At 46.2% G+C, this 23,220-nt stretch overlaps 1 protein-coding gene across 1 annotated transcript; it reads right to left on the bottom strand.

The window, feature by feature from the left end:
- Window positions 1–6,587: 6,587 nt before the first annotated feature.
- LOC135904467 (peptidase M20 domain-containing protein 2-like) lies at window positions 6,588–22,708 on the bottom strand. Its single transcript, XM_065435283.1, has 6 exons — window positions 22,113–22,708; window positions 19,714–19,859; window positions 17,318–17,467; window positions 11,878–12,013; window positions 9,949–10,191; window positions 6,588–7,106 (listed from the first exon to the last, which is right to left on the bottom strand). Exons 1-6 carry the CDS (start codon window positions 22,339–22,341, stop codon window positions 6,811–6,813), a joined length of 1,200 nt encoding a protein of 399 aa, XP_065291355.1. The 5' UTR covers window positions 22,342–22,708; the 3' UTR covers window positions 6,588–6,810.
- Between the last annotated feature and the right edge of the window lie 512 nt (window positions 22,709–23,220).

The following is a 23,220-nucleotide window of genomic DNA, read 5'->3' as shown; positions in this document are numbered from 1 at the left end:
GTGCACGTGTCTAGAACATAGAAATGGAATGGCCAATGGAGTGGAAGTCACCATGTGCCTATCAGTCGACACAAGCAAAAAAAAAAAAAAAAACAGCTCGTGTGACTAAAGAAGCCGACTATCTCGGACGATTCTATCGTCGGCTCACTTTTGTAATTAAAGCTTACTACTACTCCTTGTGAGATTTTAAGTCCCTCACCTGCACAGCGGGATACAACGCGCATTGAAATGGAGGGCTAGAGATGTTTTTGGAGCAGGTGTTTCCACACAGTTCCCACACTTTCTTCCAAATCGCGAAATGCGTGCAGTTGCCAATGCGAAAGCGCTCGTGCTTGAGCTCTTGTGCGTGCGTTTTACATATGCGAGTCATAGTTGTCACAACCTTATGTGTTACGGTAGTCAGAGACACAAACAAAACTGTACGGTGGTGCGTGAGTTGCAGCTTACCCGGCACCACGGTCCTTCCTTAGACTATGGTATATACCCACTGTGAATGGCTGATGAATGATTAAGAAGAGGGCCGTTTGAGGACAAACAAATTAAATTCAAAAGTCAATTTGCTTTTAGGCTGTAGAAAATTCGGCGAGATCTGAAAACCGTTTTGTCCTTGCACACCATAGATAGCGATGAAAATGGACTCAGTAACTGTGGCCCAGAAACGATCGGGGGCATTGCATATGACTATCTTTAAGGCAAATCAGTGTTTGGTGACGCAATTTAAATTTGGGTAATTGATGATGATAATGATGCCCTACTTAACGGCACAAACCCACTGTGGGTTTATGGTAGTTCTACATCACAGACTTCACAGAATTCGTGTGTGGTAATCTGGCACAAACCCACTGTGGGTTTGTGCCAGATTACCACACACGAATTGGGTGGTAGTATGATTTAAAGAAAAAAAAAAGACACCACTTTTTTCACCTCGTTAATGGTGCTCGAATACGGTGCTGCGCCTCGAATACGGCCTCGAGTACGGTGCTGCGCGAAGAAGGAACCTTATTAAATCTGTCCACCTTGACGTGCATTATTTCTTTTCCCATTATATTCGTCTAATAAGGACGAATTGCACCAGCCTGTGGTAAGCTGCCTGCTTGATATATTACTTTATCCGTTACTAGGACGACAAGGATGCTTTAAGCATGCGAAACATGACGCGGTGGGCGCAAAATAGGAGGCATTCAGTCTGCAGGATCTTCAAGGCGTGTTATCAGCATTCAAAAAGTCAACGAAAGATCAGCTTGATATTTTCTTTACCTTTAAGACATGCACAGAAGCCGGCCATACCATGCTATTGTTACGGAGCGAGCCATTTGGCATCGCGCTCTTTCAAGCGTCTTGTACAAACATATCTAAGAACTGAACATTGCAGATCCATTTTTGGTACCCAACTCAGATGTTATTGTTGGCTTTTTGAAAATACGGAAGCCAGTAGGCTGTTGCGGGTTCTGAGCTGTCTTGAAGACTGCCAAGAAAGGTATTACCGAGGATAACGAGGAAAAGAAATTTGTTGACAGTTACAAAACATCTCTAAAGGATTTAATTGTCCTTTTAGAAGGTTTAACTTCAACTATTATAGGATGGGAGGGTAACCTTTATATCGAGAAGTCGGGGGTCTGCATAAGACCGAGAGAGGCACCAGAACTCGGTGACGTTTTTGTTAACCAACTGGAGCGTTCTGTTGATTGTAATACAACTGGTGTTGTACAGACTTTTGTTTTTGTTATTTGGTGATTATTTGGTATTTATTTAACAGTTCTATCCTGATTGAATCACAGCTGATATGCTCAAAATGTTTAGGCAGATAGGCTTAGTCTTGACGTTTACGTATGAAACGCAAAAGAACAACGAATTTCTGTTTTTATGCCTTAACCTAAATTTATACTTGACATGTTTGCTGGATGTACCACCCAAAATCTTCTAAATTCATTTTGAATTTTTCTTCAGGCCACTGAAAGCTGGCGAAAGAATGGTATTGCTGTTCCGTGTATTTCTTCAGCGTTAACGAAATCGGGTTTCTACAATATCGGGAACAGCTTCAATAGCAAGCTTTCACGAATTAAGGGTGCCGGATACACAAATGATGTGATACTGTTTGCTTGTAGCAAAGTAACAAAAAAAAAGGCTGAAGCTAAGCAGCATCAGCTGTTTGCAACAAGAAAAAAAAAAGAATTACGATAACGTTGCTGCGGTACCGTACGTAAATGGTTTTTTGCATGGCCTAAGGAAAGTAGGAAAAAAGTTCGGAATTGACGTCGTTTTTTGTTCCCCGAGGTCTCGGAGAGGAAAGTATAAGCCACGTCTGCCCCTTGTTGTACAGAACACTAGGAAATTCTGGAAACAGTTCCAGAAAATAATTTGCTTGGTAAACGACAGGAATCCGTTTGTTTCATGTTCAGTTAGCATAGTCTGCCGGTACCAGACCGCGTGCAGAATGATTTACACTGGGCGAAGGCAGCGTTGCGTTATTACAAGATTAAGTGAGCATCGAAGATAGCTCAGTGAAAACCTCCCTTCGCGCTTCTTGCAAGCGCAATGTGGTCAGCGTGGGTGCAGGCATTTGTAGAATTTTTTTTTCCCGCGGCAACAGTAAACATGCGCGACTGGTCATTGAGGCATATCGTATACAGACAAGTGCCGACAAGGATATAAGCGCAAGTAGAACGGCATTCAGTTTGCACGGCGCTGAGGTTTTGTACCTCGATCGGTGATTAGTGCCCTACATTTATGTTCCTTCTTTCTTTTCTCATTGACTAGTGCACGCGTGTTGTTATTTTGTATACACATGATGCTTTTTCCTAATAAAATTTCGGTTGCGAGTCAGCGCCCGTGTTGTGTCTTTCGCCGTCCGTTGTCCTTTCTTGCGCTGTTTCTAGTCTACAAAAAGAAAAGAAAGAAAGAAGAAAAAGAAAGCATATTGTGGGGATGCGCTACTGTCGCACAACAGCGGTGGAGGGTGCTGGCGACAACACAAGAGGAGAATCAATCACATACCTAATGGAATTGGGTGGAAATTCTCATAAAACCCCGTAATGACATAGCTGCACCTCTGCTAAGTTGAATATAGGATCAGAATTTCCATGTAGGTGTCTTAATCTTGGGATTACGAGCTCAAAAGATAGCGCCCGTCAACGTCCAAGCAACAGCAGAAAAGCCAAACTCCAGCTTGATTCTCTGTACCTCGAGCAAGTATAAGCCACTCGGACACGCTCCTTCCTGTTTCTTTCTGGTGGAGGACTATCAGTGAAGATCTCAAGTATCCTTCAAAAGCATAAGATGTTTACAGCTATTCCTTGTAACGCGTGCACGTGGAACGGAAACACTTCTAGGCATAAACAGAAAGCGTACGCGGTGGGCGCCGAGCGCAGCAAAGGACGGGGATTAGGGATAATATTGCTGTTGCTATTTTATTAAGTTCGGATAACACAGAAACATATGCAATGAAGAAACGAAAAGGGCAAACTGGCAACTGCCATCAGAAGGTGCACACTTCTGCTTTCTTTTCTGGAATAACTAACTATATAAATAAATAAATGCAAGGAAAAGGTAAAGGAATATCCTAAAGAAGCGAGAGAGAGAGAAAAGAATTATTCTCTCCTCTTCGCGTTTTCACTGAGCTGCGAAAGGTAGCTTCAATTATATTTTTCACTTGTAGGTCCAGGTTCATGGTCAAACTACTTGATTAATGATGCAGCACAATTTTTGAGGTAATCACCACAACGAGACTTTCGACAACTGAGTAGACGTGCTTTCTTTTTGTAAGAAAATCTAAGACGCGTGGTGAACAGTTCATACAGGAGAACTCAGATTATAATAAACATTTCATCTTCCAGTTTACGTTTTTTTTTGTTAAAATACCTGCAAGTATGGGTAGGCGAATGACATACTTAGCAAAAGCAAAGGTCGACCTTCATAATTGCAGAGCACATTAAAAAAATGTGTAGGTGGGGTACTTGGACAGATGGTACCTGCGACTGATGCCACGAAATTTGGAGAAAGAGTGCTTCATGGCTGTCGCCGTAAGAAAACGCTGCAGTTGGCCTCTCACATAAAGAAACAGCTAGCAAAAGTTATGCGCTCAGTGTGAGGTCCTTGGCCTCGCCCCATGCGTAATTAGCGGAGTGGACTCTTATCGATGGACGGTGATAGACGGGCGCTGTGCTAAATGGGCGCGACGAGATAGCGAGAGAGATCGCGCGATATTCTTACACTCTCAATGGTGCGCAGGCGTAGAACTTAATACCGTAATAATCTGTATTTCCCCTCGTCGCTATCTGAGGCGCTCCTTGCGAAATCGCTTGCGGGAAATCTTGCTGCGGCCAACGAAAATTATCTGCACTGCTATATATCACGGAGTCACTCGGCCTTGAGCAGTGAAAGCTCGTCGCGTTGAAGACTCCAGTCGAATGCGCTATATGCTGACAGCACACCGCGGTTTCTCCAAGACGGGTGCGTCCTGAAAGGGTTGGTCATCTGCTTTAGTGCAGGCGGGACTGTCTGACGGCAGTTACTCGGCCGGGAAGGCTCACGCTTGCGAATGGGACCCACGAGTTAAGCGGCGTTGAAAAGATAAGCAGCCCCAGCGCTTGCCGTTGCCATACCATAGGTCCTTGAACAAGAGCTGCAACTGATGTAGCCATCCCCCTGGTCGCATGTAAACTTACATGAACACAGCAGCAGACGCATGGAAACTGTATGCCCCACTTCGCTTTCTGGACAATGTGACGTATGCCCCCTCTCCTGCACATACCATGAACACCTGGAGAACCAGGAAATAAGCGCCGCAATTTTCAACGCGTTTTACACAGCGCTAAGCCTACAGTTACTGGATGAGTGGTTGGCGGAAAAGCTACGCCTCCTAAACAAACAATCGAACTAGTTTCGGTCCCGGCCCACTCCTCAGTTGAGGGCAACGAATACGCTCATTAACAGGCCCGAGCGCTTAACTCCCGGGCCACCGAAGAGGCAAGGGGATGGCAACCGATCACCAGTTACATAGATATAGTCAAGTATTACAGGGACGGTAGAAACACATTCCCGCACCCACACCACTCCTTGGCCAGAGCCGAACAAACAATATACAGGCAAATCCAGGCAGGATCCTTTCCCGAGCCTTGCCTCCATAACAAAATATACCGAGAAAGATACAAGAACACATGTCCTGACTGCAATGTACTACGCACCCTTCGGCACGAAATAGGAAAGTTAAATTTTTCCAAAGATCACCCACCACCTATACCCATAACTAACCCCCCTACTATCGCCACCCTTTACGAGCGATGGGAGATCATGCTATCCAGCCCCGCCCTGCAAGACCAGCTCCGACTGATTTACAGGGGCCAGGCAGCCCTGGAAGCATGTGGAATCACTGAAAACGGAGCCACCCCATCAGGCGCTCAACGCGCTCCATTTCACTATGGGCCAATAAAGTTGTTTCTCTCTTTCTCTCTTGGCGGTCTGCACTGCCACAACATCGCGGCCATTTTTTTAGGATGTCTACTGAGGCTCGGCCTGGTGTCCAGCGAATGACGAGACTGTGGTTGCTGCTTCAGACTGCAGGGTGGATGTGCGAATGAATTGATTTGCCCTTCTGTTGAGTGAACGAGTACACAACTCAGTTATTCAGATTAGTAAATCAGTTATTGCTGTATTAGTTATACAACTGTGCCGATTAGTACATAAATATTGGGCCCTGCTTTAAAAAGGTATAGAAAAATAACGCTAATTTTCGAATGCTGCCCCAGACGCACACACTTATACATTTAATATCAATATTTTGGTTGCAAAATCTAGCTCTAGTGATTGGGGTAATATTAATAAGGTCATGAATTACAATTCGGAGAAGGTAAAGGAGCAAACAGACATTTATAAGAACACGAGCAGTGTGCGAGATAAGCACACTCCGTGAAGTCAAATGATCAAGCTGGCACGACAGAGTATACTTAAAATTTTTAAATCGGACAGCCCAGAAAGCATGCAGCTTAACATTTCACTGTTTACGTGCCAGAATGCTGCCAGGCTTCGAAATTACGTGACCTAATCATGATGCAGTATTGACCGCTTTCATCAATGTATGACTAATTACATGCATATTAAATCATGGCATTGTGCCATTAGACTAATCCTCATCACCTTTGTGTGGACGTCATGGCTTTCAGTGATCTCCTGCGTCAAAATGCATTTAACATCGCGCAAGCTTTCACAGTTTAGGACGCAGAGAGGAATTTGCACTGTAGCAGACCAAAGAATGGACACAGGTGCAGTTCGGCCAGTTGAAACCATAGCATTTCGGAAGTCGTACAGTCGGCCGCGAACAGGAGCGTGCCACGGTGGAGCTTTTAGGCAGTGACACTTAGGAACCTTAGCGACACTAGACGGGAGTGTGTATGCTGTAAGTGTCCTCCTACTGAACATGTCCATTTCGTCTGCTGCTCAAGTGCTGATTGGCTGGTTGCACCTGTGCCCTCCTCACGGGTACCCAAGCCAATCAGAACTTCAGCAGCAGATGAAGTGGACATGTCTACTACAGTAGACACTTAAAGTATACCCCCTCCCCCCCCCCCCCCCCCCCCAGAAAACTTGATTCAGCAATGCCCCAGGAGACAGCTGTATTGGTTGGCAGTGAGTCTTGCAACCGGTCTTCTTCGTGTCGCTTCAGTAGCTGTTACTGCAACAACAGCTTCAGCACAGTTGCTGCGGTTGAAGTCGTTGTTGCAGACGCTGTCCTTTGCCGGTGCACACTAGTTCTTGCTACTGCTGTCGTTGCTACTTTCGTCGCCATGTCTAATGCCATTGTTGACCTTGTCACAGCTACGGTCGCTGCTTGGCTTTCCACTCCTGGAACTCCTGCTTGATGCGCGCCAGGAGCTTGGGGTCCGTGTACAGGTCCAGCGCGGTCAGGGCCAGAATCTTGACCGCCTTCCGCGCGGACGTCTGCGCCTCGCGGGATCCCGCGGCGGCGGCGAAGCTTCGCGAGTGGTTGGTGCCCGCGCTGGCGATGGCGAACATGGCGTGCAGGCACGGCAGCGCTTGCGATACGTTGCCCGCGTCCGAGGCAGCGGTCGACGGCAGCATGAGCGCCTCGTCGCCTTTGGCGAACGTGACACCTGCAGAACAAGCGTTGCGACGCCGACATGTTTGTCTACGGCACCTCTGTGCTAGCTACCATACCCGCGGGTAACTTTTGAGGCATGCCGGAGGTTTCGACGTCATGGGAGGAATGCCGTGTCTCGCTGGCTTTTTTTTTTTTGAAAAGGCACTTACAACGAGGGACAAGGCGGTGGAGGAAGCCAGGACGCATGTCCCGACTACAACAGAGCATTTACTGGAAATTGCACAAGGTGTGAAAAGAACACGCAACGACTGTGCACATGAGCCACCCAGACATCCCTTGGCCCTCACTCCAGCTACCTTATACGATAGGTGAAATATGGCGCAAGAAAACCTGCGGTATTACATGCCGAAACCACTATATGATTGTGAGGCACGCTCTGGTGGGGGATTCCGTTTTCTTTTCGACCACCTTGGGTTCTTTATTGTGCACCCAATGCACGCTACACGGGCGCCTTTCCGCGGCCGGGATTCGAACCCGCGCCCTCGGGCTTAGCAGCGCTGCGCCAATACCCCTACGCCACCAAGGCGGGCAACAACCGAAAACAACCATAACGAGTCGAATCAATCGCGCAAAGCAGGGCGAGTGAGAGCGCTGTGGGCGAGTGATGTATGTGCTCTGTCTCTTTATATTTATTTCGCACCTTCTGCTTTTCCCCAATGAGCGCCCAGTAGGAGTAGTCGCATGTCTTGTCGGCCTTCTTCGACTTGTGCATCGTTCTAAGCGCCATGTGAAAGATTATCTAGTGCAGAGGGGCTCACATGTCATTTTCTGCTCGCTTCCTCAGCGGCTCGAGTCGCAGACCACAGCGACCCTTGGCATAGCAACTACGCGATGAGTGGACAAAGTGTGAGGAAATCACACAATGCGACACTTTCTTGGTCGGGTTCTTCCACTTTACCCGTTTTAGCTCTATTTTTTTTTCTTAGTAAGTCATGCGCTGACCACCTCACACGCACAATGATGCAGTATATCTCTTGTGTATAAAACGAATTGTGCGCTCTTTGAAACTTCTTTGGTCCTCTGTTTGAAGAAGACACGGCTTACGCGGTTAAAAATACAGGTGCTAATGGTTCAATATTCATAGTAATTCCTTTGCTGAGCCACCTACATTTGTGAGTTCATGCGGAATTACTATTCGAAGCAAAAATTAGGTGTTTCAAAAGAAGCCGCTGTTTTCAAGTGCCAAAACAAGTTCAACGAATACCAAAACAGCCCATGCTATGAAAGACATTGTACTGTAAAGCTCGGTGCTAACCTCGATTGACCATCGTTCATTTTCTTCAGCAGTACCCACGGCGCCTTTACGGGAGTTACAGGAGGGCACTAGGTAACACCGAGCGGATCTATGCACTATGGCAAAGAACTAAACATTAAAGTACAAAAAGTAAGCAACGTGATCAAGGAAATAATAAAAAAGGCAAGAATACCAAACTGTTAGCACGCAGATCAAATTGTAGTGGATAGTAATGTCTCATTAGTCTAACGAATAATAAAACGTATCGTTCGATATTACATCGACCACTGAAAATAACAGTCTATTCAATTCCCGTATTGTTCGGAAAGAAAATCATTTTAAAGACTTTTGTCTGAGTAGATATTTCGCGCACTTTATGGATACAATCGTCTCGCGCTGGTGTATAATCAGGCTCAATTATATATTTGAGCTTGAAAGCACCAATTGTGGAGTGAAAGACACTATGAAACAAAGTCCAACTCTTTAAAAATACAAAACGAAGTTCTTTTCCCTTGCAGTTTTCAAGGACTCCCACTATAGATTACTCTTCGCTTGTGTCGCGCTAAAGCTAAAACTAATTTCCAGTAACAAATTTTGCGCCTAAAATTTGTGCCCTTTCGAGACGTTCCTTGACACCAACCTTCGGTGAGTCCCGTACATGCTGTAAAATTAACCTCACGGATGTTTTTTAGAGCAGTCCTTTTGAAGACACACTGAAAGTTGTCACATGACGCCGAAGAAACCCTAAGGGCTTGCCTGTGCACTTATATATACATATTTCAGTTTTTTGAATTCCACTTCCATCGCCAATCCAGAGCTCTCAAAACCGCAACCTAATAGTGATCACCTAGGCGAGATGACCAGCAAGCCGTCACGGCAAGTGCATTTTGTACAATAGTGTCGAAATTATCATACCAGATTCTCGACTTCTTGAATAGACAGAAAACAGTTATGGCCGTTGTTACAGACAGCGTCTCAGCGCAAACATTTAAAAAGAGCATAAGCAGATACCTTCTTGGCACACAATTTTGAAATGCTTTTTTTTTCTCTCGGTGTGACAAGTGAGCACTAAATGTTGGTTTCAGTTGTGACTTTGTTTTCATTGTTCCTGTTTCATTGCTTTGGCCGATTTTCATGCACTTCATGTCACAAATGTCATTCGTTCTTAGTTGCGCATTTCTCGCTATACACAATACTCTTGTTTCAAATGTTCTCATTTAGATGCATTGTTGCCGGTGCTTTCCACTAATTTATATTGAAAGTTTCGTCGACAGGCAACGTAGCGATTATTATAGTGATGTCGGGTGAGATCTTTGGGGAGCGGGGAGAAGGTGGTTGACACTCTGTCATGCATTAATCGCATTTCTGTCTGCCTCCTAGGCAACCGTTTTCTGATGCCTAAATAAGATACTTTGACTTGACTGGACTTGAACTGCAGCTTCACGATAGGCAAACAGCACACAGAACGGGTCGACAAATCACGGACGGCCAGTTCAGACAGCTACACGAAGTCCAGTCCTTTCTTTCTTGCGCCGATTTTTTTTTCGCAGTTTTTCTTTTAAAATCGATTTCGTACAGTTCCTCGTCGAGAGTTGCTCACCCATGTGACGTGCATGCTTGGCGTAGGCCGCGTCGAGGATGCTGTTGTGGACGAAGTTCTTGTAGACGACGCTCTTCTCTTGCACGAGGGCGCAGTCGGTGGCCTGACCCGCTGCCTCGAAGCAGGCCTCGACACGCGTCATCAGGTTGGCCAGTTCGGGCACCGTCGGGGCGTACACGTGAAACACCATCCGGCTCGCCTCTGGCATCAGAATGTCGCTCCGCCCGCACTCCAGCATGATGCCTGCGAGTGCCGACACGCAAAGAGTTAAAATACAGCCATGATATGTAGTTTTCTTAGCTGTTTTTTTTTCTTGTTGACGCGAGTCGGCCTCACATCGCGGTGATAGTTCTGAGACGGCTCCTTACGCGTTCCATTACTCGAGCTTGAAGTTGTCTCACTAGCTGTTAACGTGGGTGTCTCCGATGCTTGCCAAAATCAAAACACACCCCTGGGCTCCTCCGCGCTCTTCGCGTATTCGGCTGCCAGAAAAAAAAAAGTTGCAGTTTTACTCGAAAGGCAAATACTTAATTGCCATGGCAAAATTTTAAGACACCTGTACGTATTATCAAGGACAGTAGCTTTATCGGCCGTAGAAACTTGTAAACATTTGCTTACTAACTAAATTAACAAGAGCGGTGTCACGCGCACACAGGCAAACATGGACACATCTCACTCGATGACCCCGGACACTCAGCATCAGGACGCCACTTTGTGAAGAGTGCCAGCAGCGGCGAGCGAATTGCCCTTCTTGCTGCATCTAGTTTGCACGTGAACTAGGAGTGCGAGAACACAGCGCAGACGAAGATATCATCAATCTCCGTTTGCTTAGCCTGTGCAACTATCGGAAATTCTCCAAGATAGGGCACAGTCATGGCCGGAGTAGAAGAAAAGCATGCTAATATCCCCTCCCCCCCTCCCCCCCCACCTCCTTCCCAGCGTGCGCACATCTCACAGCGGCGCCCTTCCCTTTTGAGCGTGTGAAAAGAGAGCACGGACATTCCTAACGACCCTCCCTCGGACGCGCGAGGCCATGTCTATCTCGGCTCACCCTCAACTTTGCACCTACAGCATATGGAGCACGGCTGCTATCTTATTAGTGGCACGAGCATCGAGCGACACTCTTGCTCCTTGCGCAGCACTTCCGGTTCACCTCCCGAGACGACCAGGGAGGAAGTACAAAAGAAATAAGAAAAAAACGTAGAAAAAATAGTACAGTACAGGAGTCACGGGTTTCATTATAGATATGATATCAGAGCAGAAATTAAATTACAAGCTGAGTTAGCGAAGTGTCTGAAATAATTACAATTAATTAGAAATCGCTGATTACCGCTCACAAAAGCACAGAATCGGACTTTCGAGACCCGCCACGTGAGCACGAGTAGAAAGCGGAAGTAATGAAATCACTAATGACGTCACACGTAAGAAGGTGGCATAATATTTAACCGGCTAATTAATGAAAAATAATTGCCGCCGAGTTCAGTTCGTGTGTTGCGTTCGCCTAAAGTTAACTTAAAGAACACCAACGCCGAGGTGGGACTGCCACAATGAGACACCCAAGTCAAAGATTAGGGTCGCCTACCATTTTTATACTTTCTGCACTTGGACATTATACAGAACATCATGGTGACGGTGACGGAGAAAATTAGGTTGGAGTGTCCATATAATTGGCAGTATATAACTGATACTGCCTCAAAATTGTATCGCTAACGCCTCTTTCGAGTAGCAGTCTATAAGCTTTGCATAGCAAGAGGAATGTTATGAGATGCCAAGGTGCTGGCAGCATGGGCCAGAGATTTGTGGAACACTTATCGTCAAGTGATTGTCTCTTATTTTTCGTCCGTTTCTAGTCGTTGCGCTGACGAGTCATGAAAATTGATAAGGCAGTGGCAATTCACTCCTGTGATGGAGGCGTGAACAGATTCTCACCCATTATCCTGCTGGGAGGCTTAGCCTGCTGGCGAAGGAGCGCCAGGTTCACGTAGGACGCGACTGCGGCGTCCAGAGCGCTGGGCGCTTCCCAGGGTGACCTGAAGTGTGGGCTACACTGGAACTGCACCGTGATCTACGCAGAGACGAAGCCGTGAAAGCGAAGTTTGTCGTTAAAGGAAAGTACCGATCTAGAAAACTCCTCCAAGAGCGAACGGAAGCAGTGGCACTGACTGAACTTTATGCTTTATTTTTTGTCAACTCAGTAATGCTTTATATTTGATCAATTCAGTAACAATAGCGTCTTCTGCGGCGTAACTAGAGGCGCCCATGCGCAAAAAAAAAAAATAATGCACACCCTCGAAAAGATTGATTGCATTGTACCTTTGTCGCTTGGTCACGTTTTCGGCTTCACGACATTAATCATCATCTTGCCGGGCTTGGCGCTGAGTGTCCTGGACACGATGCTCATCCGTGGCACGAGCATGACGCCGTTGTTCCCACTGTGATCTTTGTTAGGTAATGTGAGAAGTTGGGCTAGTTGGTGATTAATCATCACACCTTGCTGGTGAAGCAGCGCACTGATACGGACACAGTGAAGACACACAAGAAAAGACGACACTGGCTGCGAGTGTGTGTCTTCACTGTGTCCATGTCAGTGCGCTGCTTCACCAGCAAGGTGTGATGGTCTCTGTTTGCTTCGCCGCTACCCGTATGCGCGCCGTTCTTTAGGAGTTCTCACTACACGTGGCCTTCCCATAGCACTCTCACAACACAAATGCAATGCCTTACTAGACGGGCCCTCTTCGTATATATGTAATGTAATGACGTCACATACTGTGTTATAAACCGTGCTGTCACAAACCTGCACTTTAGTTTATATTTGATATGGGTATTGACGCAAAAAGATGGACAGTTGGGCGAGTTGGTACGGTAATGTATTCTTGGCTTGTAGTGCGTAGAGGATTACATAGATGATTACCTGGTGTTCTGTTCAAGCGAGAACTACACCAAGGAAGCTACGGATATTTTAAATGTATTGGGGAATGTGGTGGGGTCTTGAGTTATGCTTCAGCTTAACCAGAACAATAAATTACAGTTTTTAGATTTGTGCGTAACTTTCCAACAAGAACATGCCTCTTGGTATTATTCGCTAAGGGCAAGAAAAGAAAATAAATAAATAAAACAGTGCTTGATTTTTCTCTTCGCAATTCCAAACGTGTAAAACAGTGCCTCTGTATGGATATGGGTGTGCATGTGTAAATGCGAGTATGTGGGTTCATGAGAGTATATACGAGTATGTGTATATATATGTATGTATACATATGTATATGTGTATGTGTATATATGTATGTGTGATGCATATGTGCTTGCATGTATGCTGTTGCCGAATATTCTGTAGAGGGGGCTGCGGGCCTCGTCAAGCTGCCTACTGAAGCAGCTTTTACTTGCAGCCTCCTCCATCAAGTAGATGGAAATAAAGCTATTCTATTCTATTCTATTCTATTCTATTCTATTCTATAGGTCTGCCATCGTTAAGTCATGTCCACACAGTATACAAAAAAGTTTTTCACAACAGATAGGCTAGAGAAGGCTGGCTATCCTGCTTATTTGTTATACTAACTTGTGAAAAGCTTACAAAATGGGTAAAAGCTGCTGCAAAAAAACCTACAAGATAAGCAGAAAAAAAAATGGTTTGCTGTGATGCCACATGTGCATCGGTTGCCACACAGTTTGCGGAGCGTGGCCAGTAGATATGACCGTCAATACGGGTTTTCCGGCCCCACAGCAAGTTGTCAATGATGTTTCCTATAATAAAAAGAAAACTTGAGCAGAGGGGCGGAAGAAGAAAAATGACCGTGGTGTTATGCATGTGTCCCCTTTAGTACCTTTTGTAATGAATAACACTGGTATTGATTATCAGATTCCACTCAAGTGCGCGAAGGCTTCTAGCAGAGAGAGCCACAGGTGTCTCAACATCAGATTAAACGAACATAAACAATCACTCCATAACCCTAATGCTTTACATCTAGTGTCACATTGTTCTAATTGAGGTTGTAAACCTTTGTTTGAGGACAAAGAGTTCTTTCAAGGTATAAATGCCAAAACAACACGCGAGATAATTGAGGCATTTCACATTAAAAGATTACGAAAGACTTGTGTTAGGCAGGCATCAATATTACTGTTAGAAAACGAACTTCAGTATATCCTCAGCACGTGCGTTAATCTCAAGTAGTGCCCTTTCCTGTTCGGTTTTCATGGCTTCCCTACCTTCTGATATGTTTATCTCTTAACTGATAGCCTTTAGATCACGTCATGTTTGTTTGCTGCGGTTTTTGGCAATCACTTATGTATATATATATATATATATATATATATATATATATATATATATATATATATATATATATATATATATATATATATATATGTTGATCGTTTCAATAAAGATTTAGTCATGAGTTAGCGCTCGTCTTGTATTCTTCTTGTCTTCATTTGCGTCTCTTCGCGCTACAAACCAATAATATGGGTATTGACGTCACGCCCCCTGTTACAAGCGGATGTCGTTATTAATCATACTGTGATATGAGTATCGAGGTCACGCCCCCTGTTACAAGCGGATGTCATTATTAATCATTCTGTGATATGAGTATCGAGGTCACGCCCCCTATTACAATCGGATGTCGTTATTAATCATTCTGTGCTTCCCATTGTTCACGACCGCCTTATCATCCATCACGTTGACACGAGACGTGTTTGATGCTTTTCTTTATCAAAACGACCTATGAGGTATGCACTGTATCGGTGACTGAAAAGGGGTATGCACACTTTTCGCTTTAATTTTAGCTTACGATTACAGGACCTCCAGTATCAGCCCACGAAAGAGGTTCTTTTTATCCAGGGACGCGACAAGTGCACTGGAGGTTAGGGGTATATACAGCTTCGCTGTAGAAATTAGGTGCGCGCTAGCGCGCGGTGTGTACAGGCGCACGTTATGTCTTTTATAATGATGAGTGTCGTGGGCGCCCACTTTGATGTCCCCCGGTGGAATGCCAAAGTACATAGACAGAATTTTAACAAGAAACGAAGAAAAAATAACTCCCAGATGTTTGCTGATCTGAACAACTCATACATTTTAGAAAGCGAAGCAATATCAACGAGGTGTCAACCCTTCGGATGTGCTAGGGATTTGTTTGGCGGCTGTTCTTGGCCTGGTTATACGGCCGTTTCTGAGATCTCATGCATGCAGGTTGCGTTGCTGAAACACGCCGTCAGTTTTAACCGTCCGAGCCGAAAAAAAAAGAAAAGAACACACACTCATGGCCGATGCCCCATGTGAAATTGGTTAAACGTCGCTTGGGAAACACAAATTACAGATTACTGGCTAAAGAAGCACACAAAATGGCCATTTAATTCAGCTATAAGCAAGGTAACTTTTACAATTATTGATAATTCCGTTTCAAAGCTACAATTTGGGACTCCAACATAGGTGTCGCTACTGGCTGTTCTTTGACTGACATTTGATAACGAGCTGGCAGCCGCACTGTGGCCTTCCGCGCTGCACGAGAACGGCTGCGAGACTGCCCTTAACAGCTGCGCTGTAAAAACCGAGCGCCCCGTCAGGATTTGGAACCAGCCTCGCACTCTCCGAGTCGGAGATTCCACCTCTCAGCTACTCTGCCGATGCAGCAGCAAATAATGCGGCTGGGCACTTAAACGGCACCCGACCTTTTTGAGCACTGGTTAAAATAATTGGTTTACGGCAAGCTCAGTTGCTTACTTATATAAAGGAGTGGCGGGGTCAAGGAATAAAACGACGCCAACAGCAAGAAGCTAAACGCAGGGTAGAAAAGAGAAGGAATACAGGGTTGCGTCTCTCCTCCACTCCACCACAGGGGATCTCTGTACTTGGGCAACCCTAGCCGCTTCCAACTATACGGCAGTATCACTGACTAAAGCTTTATTGTTCTCTTCAAAAGCAGACTGCTCGCATTCAGCTGCGAATGTTAACCCCAACCGATACCGCGCGAGATAGTGCAAGAATTCGCTGTCGCGTCACTGTTTTACATTATGGGCGAAACTGCAAATGCTTTCTTGCTAAAGTACCTGTGCTGCGATCTATGGCTAATTTTACAGTTTGCGCCAATTCATCGTCCCTTATTTCTGGCTGGGCCTGGCGCCCTCTTCCCATTTCTACTACCTCTTTCTTCACACCTCACCGTGCTCCTGAAGAAATCAAGGTGTTACAGCACAACTTCAGCTATACTGACGCACCTGAACATATTCCAATGCTTTCTGCTAAACCTCCTGCGTAGTTATTAGATTTACGATGTGTGCCTTTCCAGTCTTACGAAAGCGGAAGGTGCGAAAGTCCAAGGTTCCAAAGTTTGACGGCCGGGTTCTTCCGTATTATGTGGAGCTCATTCGTGTTCACAAGAATTTTATTTCCTCCGTGTGACTGAACTGCGGGGAGCCGAAGACGGTATTTGATATCAGATCCGTATAGACAACTTTGGGTTTTCATTTGGGAACGTGTTTTTGTTGCAGGATGAGTGGCTTTCAACTTTCCACCACATGTCGCTTGACTAATGAGCTCATCATCCAGTTTTGTGATAATGTTATTGATTGTATTCTGAGTATAGAGATTCCTCTTGCAGAAACGGCCTCAATATGGAGAACATGTAATCATTCTAGACAGGTTTATTTAACGGGCATAATTTAACTGTCGGGCTCATTTACACACACCGGTTAATGGCGAATTAATTGCAAGGTTCTCACAAGTATGTTATTCTGCACGGTCGTATGTGTCCCGTTCTGAAGATTTCAACGTGCATTAGTCTTTTTAATCCCGAATTGGTGCAGCCTCCTCTAACAAAATTTGACATCTCAACCAATGAATCAACTAACCTATTAAGGAACAATGAATTATCAATGAGAAACCTTTTGAGATAGAATAAGCTATGAGCCGCGAAAAAAAAAGCTTAGGTTTGCTTCTCCGATGATTAAATGTAGCACTCAGAAATGTTAAGACACTCGCGACAGCCTTACTGCCAGAACTTCCCCGCTTCAACAAAAAAATCAACGTTACAAACGGCAGAACAGTCAGCTTTCAAGGACTATAATGACTATGAACTGCATGCGTCCACAACAGTCAAACGATTCCCTCTCCCTACTTCGAGCTCTACAGCACATCAGCTCAGCGACACAGGTCGTCCACGAAAGGAAAAATGGAACCCGCTCGAATGTAGCAGAAAGCTACTAAGCAAACCCATATAGGTTTCTCAGAAAAAAAAATATTCGTGGTCTGCGGGTCAAGCCCGGTACCAACGTTCTTCAGGGGGCGCTGCACGAACCCAAGAGCCATCACCAAAACAATATCGATACATAAATGAGCCACAAGCACGGCTATTGTGATGTGGAGTGGGTGATGCGGGCTTACCTGCTGCCTGGCGGCGAGCGGGAGCTTGACAGAGTCAAACATTGCCGGGTGCGCCAGGAGAGCTGCGCCCAATTCCTTGAAGGCGCCCTTCTGCAAGAGGGCCTCCTTGCCGCCATAGTTTTCCTGACCTGGAGTGCCCAGTACCACCACCTAGCAGGTGACGAGTACATGGAATGAGCGGTAGCAATACGATGCAGTGCCAAAGACGAAACGCACTAAACACCAAGACGGAGCGCCGACCATCAGCTAAATATGTTTAGTGAAAAACCGCATGCACGTGACGATAATGGCTTTTATGGCGTCCTCTTTGAAACGGGGTGGTGAAAAATAGTCACCTAGCCTGTTTGAGCTAATCTGATTTTGCTGCAGTGTAGTAAAATCTGATTAGCTAAAGCAGTCTAGCATTTTGCCTCTCTTTTCTTGATAATTTTTTATTAAAGATCTATCTATATATTGTACTTTTACTTATGCCTGTAATGACCCCGGTTCTACCGATCTCGTCACTGCTTTTTTTACCATTACTCGAAACATCTTTTGCTAATCTCGACTACTCACTAGGTAAGCATCCCATCAGATTCTTACCCCAGCGCTTTCGGAAGGTGGACATATCGTGCCGTGTTGTCTAGTCGTTGCTGGCTGAATATCTTGGCATTCCATTACAATGTGCTGCTAAACTATCTCCGGATTTTTACTGCAGCAGAGGCAAGCCTCAACTTGTTGCAAATATTTTCTCCGGTACGTTATTGTCTTCAGTAGTTTCCCATCAAGGCACCGCCCTTTAGTGCTATGATACAAATATTCTCTGATATTTTCTGTCTTGCCGTCTTTGTAAATGTTCATCGCCCTTATTTTTTCATCTTTTGCATCTAATTTGCAGGGCATACATCCTTTTATTTTAGTGACCTGGCTGTCACGAACAGAAACACGGCAAAGTAGAAACACGGCATGCCTCCTTGCTACTTCCATTCGTCATTGAAAATTGCATTATCTCTTGCTTTGTTCTCTCATGATGTCACGCCAACTTGGCCAGCTGTCCTTACATTTGCAGCACAAATTTTTCACAGAGATGCAGTACTGAACGTTTCTTTGCTGCTGGCAGCCACTTGACACGCAGCCTTACACAAGGTGCAAAGTCTGACGTCAGGAAGTTGCGTTGGCGCGGCCGCCAGTTTTGGTGCGTGCGAGAACAAACTGAAGAGGCAAGAGCAGGAGTGGGTCTCATTTAAATTCACCAAGTACACGTATTCTATTTGCCAAATTTTCCGCAACCAACGACACTGTCGTCAGTAGTGAGGCATCGTTCAGATCCCGAAGCCACTTACGGCAGTTATGCAGATTTCCTTTAACGTTTTACCAGACAGATTTCCAGTGCAAAGTGGCGAAGTGTATAGGGAGAAAACGCTGTCCCAGGGACCTCATGGCAAAAATAAATAAATAAAAAACCTAAATTACATGCAGGCTTGAAACAACGTTCATTCCACTACGACTTTCTCAGTGGAGCTGCATTTCCACGATATGACGCTGGTTCAGCTGGCGGGCCAACCTGACGTGGGCCAATGCAGCCAAATCATGCCGGACACAAAGGCGCTCCAGGGGCCGAATTCACAAGGCTTGTTGTTCGGCACTGATGTTTGCCGTTGGCCGACCGTCCTCGCTAATGATGTGTCCAGCTTCGCATTCGGCTGAAATTTGCTCTTAGGAACAATTGTAGCGTGAGAACATTTCGTGAATATTGGCCCAGATGAGCTGTTATCTGCGCGACTCATTGCAGCTGATCCTAGTCACCCTTGTGTGTGGAGAGTAAATCAGTCATCAATCCCGTCGGGTGAATCCTGCCGCAGCTCCAGCTACCTACATCTTTTCAGTTTAATGACCTGAGGCTCATGTTCACAAGCACACTCACACTGTTACTCGCTGAAACTGGGGCCGAATTCGCAAAAATCTTCGTTAGTAATAGCTCTTTGCCATTGGCCTGCGGCCTTGAGCTAATAATATGTCCAGTACAATATTGACAAGGATATGTTCTTACGAAAAACTACGGCGTTACAGTTTTCTGCGAACACGTACGCTGGTTTTGTGCTCCGCTTACTGTAGAGAAAATGAAGGGAGTCGCGGCTCCTCGATAAACGCTCCTGGGCTATTTCCGAGCTGTAATTCCGCAAGCACACTCTGAGAATATACTCGGAAGCAGTTAACAAAATGCAAGCGTGCCGCTCAAGCCTTAACTCCCCCATGCAGGAACTCGCGGAAGTCCATTACTGAGGGGCAGATGCTTCTTCAGAATCGTGAAGTGGCGTTGACCTTGGCACACTTCGCTGATTATGAGGCGAACAACTAGTCGAGGCGCTTCCGTGAGAGCAGATGCAAGTAAGCGTCGCTCTTCCGCCTGCTCTTACCTTCCCGCGAATGTTCTTGAACTCGTTCATGACCTCCTTGACGGCGATGGCAGCACCGACGGCGCACTCGGCGACCAGGTTGTGGCCGCAGGCGTGGCCGATCTCGGGCAGGGCATCGTACTCGCAAAGAAACCCAATCGTTGGTCCTGCACCGTGTCGACGACGACGGGAAAGCAATTGCTTTTGCCAAAATATAAACGAATGAATTAGTGGATGAACGAACGAACGAATGAATGAATAAATAAATGAATGAACGAATACAATTATTTTTACAGAAGCTGTGTCATCATTAACGTCATCATAATCAACAGAAGCCTATTATTGGTTGAATAGGCTTCCAATTACCCATGTCTCGCGCTATAGCTGACTCAAAGTTATGCCCGCGTATTTCCTAATTACATCAAACCACCAAATTATAAGAAGTCATCGACTGTGCTTGTCTTCCCTTGGCCCTTATTCGCCAACTCCTAATAGACGACCAGTTACCTGCCCTGAGGGATATTTGTCCCTGATGACCATGCGGTCACATGCAATGGATGGAGGGATGCATGAACGGATGGCCATTTTGGATAGATGGATCCATCTTTAGGGCCATCCAGCTTAAACCCTTGATCACACCAGCGTGCCTGCTATAGTTTTGTCATCACCGCTCCAACACTTCGTATCCCAACTGCCCGGCTACGTAAGCAAATGTAGGAGACATCCTTTTCTCTTGTCCCGTACAATCCGTATAATCCCCCTTTCTCCCCACTGGCGGATGTGGTTGGTGCCATAGGCGTTCGCCGACAAGCTGGCCATGGTCGTCCTAGCAGAGGAATATCTAAATGTATTAGTCCGAGATGGAATAAAATATGTTCTCGCAACGATCATAGGTCCGGCACCATGCTGATCACGCTGAGCACGACTGAATATATTACGCCCACCACCACATGCATACACGCAGGTGAAGATGGCAAGAAGGTTCACGCACCATAATATATCTATAGAGATGTGCAGTCCGCAGATTAACATGTGATGCCTGTTTATTCCTGCTCTTGTGACCTGCCCGCAGCGTTGTTTCGCTTTTGTTCACGTACTCTATACATGGAACCGAGAACTGGTTATAGCGGCAGCATTATGTTTTCTAATATTAGAAACTCCTCATCTTTCCTCGAGCGGCGCGTTATGGCTGCTATAAAATATTCGCCTCCCCAAAGCCCCATAGAATCAGGTAAACCGTGCGTTTGGGTTCCCTGACCTTTGGAGCCATCACTTTGCTACCCGATCCCTACGATAGCGTCCAGGAGGCGTACGCTATCAAGCCAGCCTAAAACCCATGCATCTGCAAGAAGTAGCGACAAGTGCGGGCAGCGCCTCCTGGTTTGTGCCCTGGAAGAAAAAGTTATTTGCGCGAGCCATGGTAGCCGCGTTACATTATGCGGTTGTATGACACTAGGCGGCAAATGCGAGGATTTGGCGTCTCTTTTGAACCCATCCGCTCCTTTTACCTTTGCGTGAACAAACGGAGAAGAACGCAGCAACTGCGGAAGCAATTATCGTGATATCGAATAAATATCATAACAAAGGGAATGTACAGGCGTGAACTTGCGTGCCGGTCGAGACCGTAGAACGATGCTCAGGATGCGCGTCTCGTATACCAGCTGCTCCTGGCACAAACCACGGGGTGCGAGGATGATATCTTCCTATCGTGTAGCTCACCGGTGAGATAAAAGCATTTGGCTACTTTTCCAAGACCGGGGGGGGGGGGGGGGCGCTTTAAGTGAGCCGGTGGTTATGGCGCCGTACCGTGGCAGCTAGCAGCGCCACTTCATTCAATGCCATTTACTGTGGATTGCACCACCATGATGTCAATATGCATTTATTACCATCCGTGGTAAGGAATGGGAGCCACGTTACATTAATTTATTTGCTGCGTTTCTTACCCTCCGAAAATTCTTTAGCTGCATTTCTTTACGGTTGCTGTATATTGCTGTGGAACAGCACCGTGCTTTAAATAAGCAAGACGGTAGTAGGAATTCAAGCACGCTGTGGCGACATATCTTAGTTGTGACTTGCGTTTTGAGTAATGTTACTATTCTGTATTTGTTAACAAACCTTCTAAGATAACATACGATTAGGCCTGGCTCAGTAAGGCTTTTGAGGCCGAGCAGATAAAGAGGAAAAAAAGGCGAGCAGTGGAGGAGTGGTAAGAACGCGTCCTGGAGAGCTGACATTTTGTCGCTCGCTACCTGACCCCGACTTGAAATCAACGCATTTCAAAAAAAGGCTACACGTAACTGCGTACGCATGAGTGATGTAGCGGTTAGATTCAGGTGCCTTCGCAACCACTCTGCCAGCACACGCTCGGAAAGCAAAGACCTACGCCGCACTTGAGAACGTCACTCGAAGCACGTACTGACCGTCCAATCCTCCGGGTGCCACGAACTCCGCCTTGAAGGCGGTGTCCATTAGGTACCGACGCCTGACGTTGAAGCCCCTGCGCTCTAGGAAATCGCAGAGCTTATCGTGGGCCGTGGCCTCCTTCAGCGAGGTCTCCGGGTTGGCCCACAGGAACTGACTCAGATTCCAGAGGTCTCCGGCGCTGGTCTCGACCGCCTGATGCACCATCGCGTCCAGTGCCAGAGCCATCACGCCAATACCACGATATGCTGTCAGGTTCCGCAGGAACAGCCTTCTGGAACTAGTGCAGGATCGTCACGGGTACAATTCTTGGAGTCGGTGCAGCCTAAACGTTCGCGTAGATTTCGCACTGTTTGCCACTATTAATTGATAGACGCGTCCGTCTCAAAACTAGATGTTTTACGACGGACAGAGTTCCTCCCAGACTCTCTTGAGATCGGGGCTCTCTTGCACGATCGTTCAACCCTTCCTGGCCCTTCACAAGATATAAGTCACGATGATGATAATGACATGTCACATAATCGCAGCGGGGGATTGGCCAACAAGCAAGCGGTGGAGTAAATGAGCGAGAAACTCGGCCATACGTTGGTGTTCGATGACGTGAGGATGATGGTGATTTCTACCTCAGTGGCACACAAACCAACTGGGGGGATAGGCCAAGAACCAGGTGGCGCTATAACAATAACGTAAATAAAAGTACGAAGGCAACGAAACCTTAAACAAATAAAACTGTGCGTATTACGGTTGTCAGCTTTGCACCACAAGAATAAATAGACAGAACTTCGACTCGGCGGACGTCATCAGTTCTTCCTGGAACCTTGTGCTTCCGTCGATGCCTGGTCTCCTACGCTCAAGTGGCACCAAGTGAGCGTGCATGACCCGCACGATGTTATCTGCAAACGCCGTAAGTGATGAGAGCTTCGCGGAGAAGCTTATATGGGAATATATGTGTAGAGGTCATTTTCATTCTCCACCCCGAATTACGACGGCAAGAAGGCTGCAATGATGAGAAGCTGCGCATGATGATGATGAACCCCGACAATGGCACATGCCCACAACGGGGAAACGGCAAGAAGCGGGTGGCAGAGCAACAATAGCGTCCCAGAA

The sequence above is a fragment of the Dermacentor albipictus genome, chromosome 7 (assembly GCF_038994185.2).
Source record: "Dermacentor albipictus isolate Rhodes 1998 colony chromosome 7, USDA_Dalb.pri_finalv2, whole genome shotgun sequence".
NCBI lineage: Eukaryota > Metazoa > Arthropoda > Arachnida > Ixodida > Ixodidae > Dermacentor > Dermacentor albipictus.
The sequence above is the reverse complement of the archived record's forward strand: the minus strand, read 5'-3'. Positions and strand labels throughout refer to the sequence as shown.